The sequence below is a fragment of the Eleginops maclovinus genome, chromosome 4 (assembly GCF_036324505.1).
Source record: "Eleginops maclovinus isolate JMC-PN-2008 ecotype Puerto Natales chromosome 4, JC_Emac_rtc_rv5, whole genome shotgun sequence".
Lineage (NCBI taxonomy): Eukaryota > Metazoa > Chordata > Actinopteri > Perciformes > Eleginopidae > Eleginops > Eleginops maclovinus.
The window spans coordinates 4,537,310-4,543,309 of NC_086352.1; the positions used below are offsets into that span (position 1 = coordinate 4,537,310).

Genomic DNA, 6,000 nt, shown 5'->3' on the forward strand with positions numbered 1-6,000 from the left:
CTGCATGATGTTAACATGTGTACGCTCTTGTTGTGAAGGTCCCCTCTGCACTGCATGATGTTAACATGTGTACGCTCTTATTGTGAAGGTCCCCTCTGCTCTGCATGTTACCATGTGTACGCTCTTATTGTGAAGGTCCCCTCTGCGCTGCATGATGTTAACATGTGTACGCTCTTGTTGTGAAGGTCCCCTCTGCACTGCATGATGTTAACATGTGTACGCTCTTGTTGTGAAGGTCCCCTCTGCACTGCATGATGTTAACATGTGTACGCTCTTATTGTGAAGGTCCCCTCTGCGCTGCATGATGTTAACATGTGTACGCTCTTGTTGTGAAGGTCCCCTCTGCTCTGCATGATGTTAACATGTGTACGCTCTTATTGTGAAGGTCCCCTCTGCGCTGCATGATGTTAACATGTGTACGCTCTTATTGTGAAGGTCCCCTCTGCGCTGCATGATGTTAACATGTGTACGCTCTTATTGTGAAGGTCCCCTCTGCGCTGCATGATGTTAACATGTGTACGCTCTTATTGTGAAGGTCCCCTCTGCACTGCATGATGTTAACATGTGTACGCTCTTATTGTGAAGGTCCCCTCTGCGCTGCATGATGTTAACATGTGTACGCTCTTGTTGTGAAGGTCCCCTCTGCTCTGCATGATGTTAACATGTGTACGCTCTTATTGTGAAGGTCCCCTCTGCGCTGCATGATGTTAACATGTGTACGCTCTTATTGTGAAGGTCCCCTCTGCACTGCATGATGTTAACATGTGTACGCTCTTATTGTGAGGGTCCCCTCTGCACTGCATGATGTTAACATGTGTACGCTCTTGTTGTGAAGGTCCCCTCTGCGCTGCATGATGTTAACATGTGTACGCTCTTATTGTGAAGGTCCCCTCTGCTCTGCATGATGTTAACTTGTGTACGCTCTTATTGTGAAGGTCCCCTCTGCGCTGCATGATGTTAACATGTGTACGCTCTTATTGTGAAGGTCCCCTCTGCGCTGCATGATGTTAACATGTGTACGCTCTTATTGTGAAGGTCCCCTCTGCGCTGCATGATGTTAACATGTGTACGCTCTTATTGTGAAGGTCCCCTCTGCGCTGCATGATGTTAACATGTGTACGCTCTTATTGTGAAGGTCCCCTCTGCGCTGCATGATGTTAACATGTGTACGCTCTTGTTGTGAAGGTCCCCTCTGCGCTGCATGATGTTAACATGTGTACGCTCTTATTGTGAAGGTCCCCTCTGCGCTGCATGATGTTAACATGTGTACGCTCTTGTTGTGAAGGTCCCCTCTGTGCTGCATGATGTTAACATGTGTACGCTCTTATTGTGAAGGTCCCCTCTGCGCTGCATGATGTTAACATGTGTACGCTCTTGTTGTGAAGGTCCCCTCTGCGCTGCATGATGTTAACATGTGTACGCTCTTATTGTGAAGGTCCCCTCTGCGCTGCATGATGTTAACATGTGTACGCTCTTGTTGTGAAGGTCCCCTCTGCGCTGCATGATGTTAACATGTGTACGCTCTTATTGTGAAGGTCCCCTCTGCGCTGCATGATGTTAACATGTGTACGCTCTTATTGTGAAGGTCCCCACTGCTCTGCATGATGTTAACATGTGTACGCTCTTATTGTGAAGGTCCCCTCTGCGCTGCATGATGTTAACATGTGTACGCTCTTATTGTGAAGGTCCCCTCTGCGCTGCATGATGTTAACATGTGTACGCTCTTATTGTGAAGGTCCCCTCTGCTCTGCATGATGTTAACATGTGTACGCTCTTGTTGTGAAGGTCCCCTCTGCACTGCATGATGTTAACATGTGTACGCTCTTATTGTGAAGGTCCCCTCTGCTCTGCATGATGTTAACATGTGTACGCTCTTATTTTGAAGGTCCCCTCTGCACTGCATGATGTTAACATGTGTACGCTCTTATTGTGAAGGTCTCCTCTGCGCTGCATGATCTTAACATGTGTACGCTGTTATTGTGAAGGTCCCCTCTGCTCTGCATGATGTTAACATGTGTACGCTCTTATTGTGAAGGTCCCCTCTGCGCTGCATGATGTTAACATGTGTACGCTCTTATTTTGAAGGTCCCCTCTGCGCTGCATGATGTTAACATGTGTACGCTCTTATTGTGAAGGTCCCTCTGCGCTGCATGATGTTAACATGTGTACGCTCTTATTGTGAAGGTCCCCTCTGCGCTGCATGATGTTAACATGTGTACGCTCTTGTTGTGAAGGTCCCCTCTGCGCTGCATGACGTTAACATGTGTACGCTCTTGTTGTGAAGGTCCCCTCTGCTCTGCATGATGTTAACATGTGTACGCTCTTATTGTGAAGGTCCCCTCTGCGCTGCATGATGTTAACATGTGTACGCTCTTGTTGTGAAGGTCCCCTCTGCGCTGCATGATGTTAACATGTGTACACTCTTATTGTGAAGGTCCCCTCTGCGCTGCATGATGTTAACATGTGTACGCTCTTATTGTGAAGGTCCCCTCTGCGCTGCATGATGTTAACATGTGTACGCTCTTATTGTGAAGGTCCCCTCTGCTCTGCATGATGTTAACTTGTGTACGCTCTTATTGTGAAGGTCCCCTCTGCGCTGCATGATGTTAACATGTGTACGCTCTTATTGTGAAGGTCCCCTCTGCGCTGCATGATGTTAACATGTGTACGCTCTTATTGTGAAGGTCCCCTCTGTGCTGCATGATGTTAACATGTGTACGCTCTTGTTGTGAAGGTCCCCTCTGCACTGCATGATGTTAACATGTGTACGCTCTTATTGTGAAGGTCCCCTCTGCTCTGCATGATGTTAACATGTGTACGCTCTTATTGTGAAGGTCCACCCTGCGCTGCATGATGTTAACATGTGTACGCTCTTGTTGTGAAGGTCCCCTCTGCACTGCATGATGTTAACATGTGTACGCTCTTATTGTGAAGGTCCCCTCTGCTCTGCATGATGTTAACATGTGTACGCTCTTATTGTGAAGGTCCCCTCTGCGCTGCATGATGTTAACATGTATACGCTCTTGTTGTGAAGGTCCCCTCTGCACTGCATGATGTTAACATGTGTACGCTCTTATTGTGAAGGTCCCCTCTGCTCTGCATGATGTTAACATGTGTACGCTCTTATTGTGAAGGTCCACCCTGCGCTGCATGATGTTAACATGTGTACGCTCTTATTGTGGTCCCCTCTGCTCTGCATGATGTTAACATGTGTACGCTCTTATTGTGAAGGTCCCCTCTGCGCTGCATGATGTTAACATGTGTACGCTCTTGTTGTGAAGGTCCCCTCTGCGCTGCATGATGTATACTGTGCGCTCTTATTGTGAAGGTCCCCTCTGCGCTGCATGATGTTAACATGTGTACGCTGTTGTTGTGAAGGTCCCCTCTGCACTGCATGATGTTAACATGTGTACGCTCTTATTGTGAAGGTCCCCTCTGCTCTGCATGATGTTAACATGTGTACGCTCTTATTTTGAAGGTCCCCTCTGCACTGCATGATGTTAACATGTGTACGCTCTTATTGTGAAGGTCCCCTCTGCGCTGCATGATGTTAACATGTGTACGCTCTTGTTGTGAAGGTCCCCTCTGCGCTGCATGATGTTAACATGTGTACGCTGTTATTGTGAAGGTCCCCTCTGCTCTGCATGATGTTAACATGTGTACGCTCTTATTGTGAAGGTCCCCTCTGCGCTGCATGACGTTAACATGTGTACGCTCTTATTGTGAAGGTCCCCTCTGCGCTGCATGATGTTAACATGTGTACGCTCTTGTTGTGAAGGTCCCCTCTGCTCTGCATGATGTTAACATGTGTACGCTCTTATTGTGAAGGTCCCCTCTGCGCTGCATGATGTTAACATGTGTACGCTCTTGTTGTGAAGGTCCCCTCTGCGCTGCATGATGTTAACATGTGTACGCTCTTATTGTGAAGGTCCCCTCTGCACTGCATGATGTTAACATGTGTACGCTCTTGTTGTGAAGGTCCCCTCTGCACTGCATGATGTTAACATGTGTACGCTCTTATTGTGAAGGTCCCCTCTGCTCTGCATGATGTTAACATGTGTACGCTCTTATTTTGAAGGTCCCCTCTGCGCTGCATGATGTTAACATGTGTACGCTCTTATTGTGAAGGTCCCCTCTGCTCTGCATGATGTTAACATGTGTACGCTCTTATTGTGAAGGTCCCCTCTGCGCTGCATGATGTTAACATGTGTACGCTCTTATTTTGAAGGTCCCCTCTGCGCTGCATGATGTTAACATGTGTACGCTCTTATTGTGAAGGTCCCCTCTGCTCTGCATGATGTTAACATGTGTACGCTCTTATTGTGAAGGTCCCCTCTGCGCTGCATGATGTTAACATGTGTACGCTCTTATTGTGAAGGTCCCCTCTGCGCTGCATGATGTATACTGTGCGCTCTTGTTGTGAAGGTCCCCTCTGCACTGCATGATGTATACTGTGCGCTCTTATTGTGAAGGTCCCCTCTGCGCTGCATGATGTATACTGTGCGCTCTTATTGTGAAGGTCCCCTCTGCGCTGCATGATGTATACTGTGCGCTCTTGTTGTGAAGGTCCCCTCTGCACTGCATGATGTATACTGTGCGCTCTTATTGTGAAGGTCCCCTCTGCGCTGCATGATGTATACTGTGCGCTCTTATTGTGAAGGTCACCTCTGCTCTTCATGATGTAATGCACGGCACGGTCGCTGATGGCAGCGTCGCTCGGCTGGATGTCCAGAAACGGTTTGTTTCCGACGCCCATCGACACCATCTCCTTCAGACGCATCTCTGCAACACAGAGGTGAGGAAGAGGATGAACAAGAAGAGGATGAAGAGGATCGTGGAGCTATATATTGATTTATGGTATTTTATGTAACATTTATTTTCTATATTAAGTTTTTATTAAATGTGTCTTTTATTTATTGCCATTATTATAGTTGAATAATGTTCATGCTTTTATTTTGAAGGGCTCCTGGTGATCTGTACTGGAGACAGGTGGTGAATCAGTGCACCAGTGGTCTGGTGCCTGTCTTACCTTTGTTCCTGTTGGCCTGCGTCCACAGGATTCGGGCGATGCCATTGGTCCAGGCCAGCTTCACCTCAGTGGTGGCGGCCTGCAGGACGAAGGTCTGGCTCTTCCTCGTATATCTCCTGAACCAGATCTCAAACCTCAAACCGTTGTCTCCGGAGGTTTCAGTCAGACCCACGTCCGCCGTCTGCAGAGCAGAGACACACTGTGTTTCTATTGGTGGATGCTCTGACTCACTGTGTTTCTATTGGTGGATGCTCTGACTCACTGTGTTTCTATTGGTCGATCCTCTGACTCACTGTGTTTCTATTGGTGGATGCTCTGACTCACTGTGTTTCTATTGGTCGATCCTCTGACTCACTGTGTTTCTATTGGACAGTGCTCTGACTCACTGTGTTTCTATTGGTCGATCCTCTGACTCACTGTGTTTCTATTGGTCGATGCTCTGACTCACTGTGTTTCTATTGGTCGATGCTCTGACTCACTGTGTTTCTATTGGTGGATGCTCTGACTCACTGTGTTTCTATTGGTCGATCCTCTGACTCACTGTGTTTCTATTGGACGATGCTCTGACTCACTGTGTTTCTATTGGTCGATGCTCTGACCCACTGTGTTTCTATTGGTCGATGCTCTGACTCACTGTGTTTCTATTGGTCGATGCTCTGACTCACTGTGTTTCTATTGGTGGATGCTCTGACTCACTGTGTTTCTATTGGTCGATCCTCTGACTCACTGTGTTTCTATTGGACGATGCTCTGACTCACTGTGTTTCTATTGGTGGATGCTCTGACTCACTGTGTTTCTATTGGTCGATCCTCTGACTCACTGTGTTTCTATTGGACGATGCTCTGACTCACTGTGTTTCTATTGGTCGATGCTCTGACCCACTGTGTTTCTATTGGTCGATGCTCTGACTCACTGTGTTTCTATTGGTCGATGCTCTGACTCACTGTGTTTCTATTGGTCGATCCTCTGAC

The 6,000-nt window shown here is 47.5% G+C and overlaps 1 protein-coding gene across 1 annotated transcript in view; it reads right to left on the minus strand.

Moving 5' to 3' along the window:
• Positions 1-6,000, minus strand: part of plekhg4 (pleckstrin homology domain containing, family G (with RhoGef domain) member 4) — a 28,649-nt gene that overhangs the window by 4,472 nt on the left and 18,177 nt on the right. Inside the window, 2 exon segments of the mRNA XM_063882300.1 lie at positions 4,666-4,782; positions 5,030-5,210. Of these exon segments, the coding sequence (XP_063738370.1) occupies positions 4,666-4,782; positions 5,030-5,210 (298 nt within the window).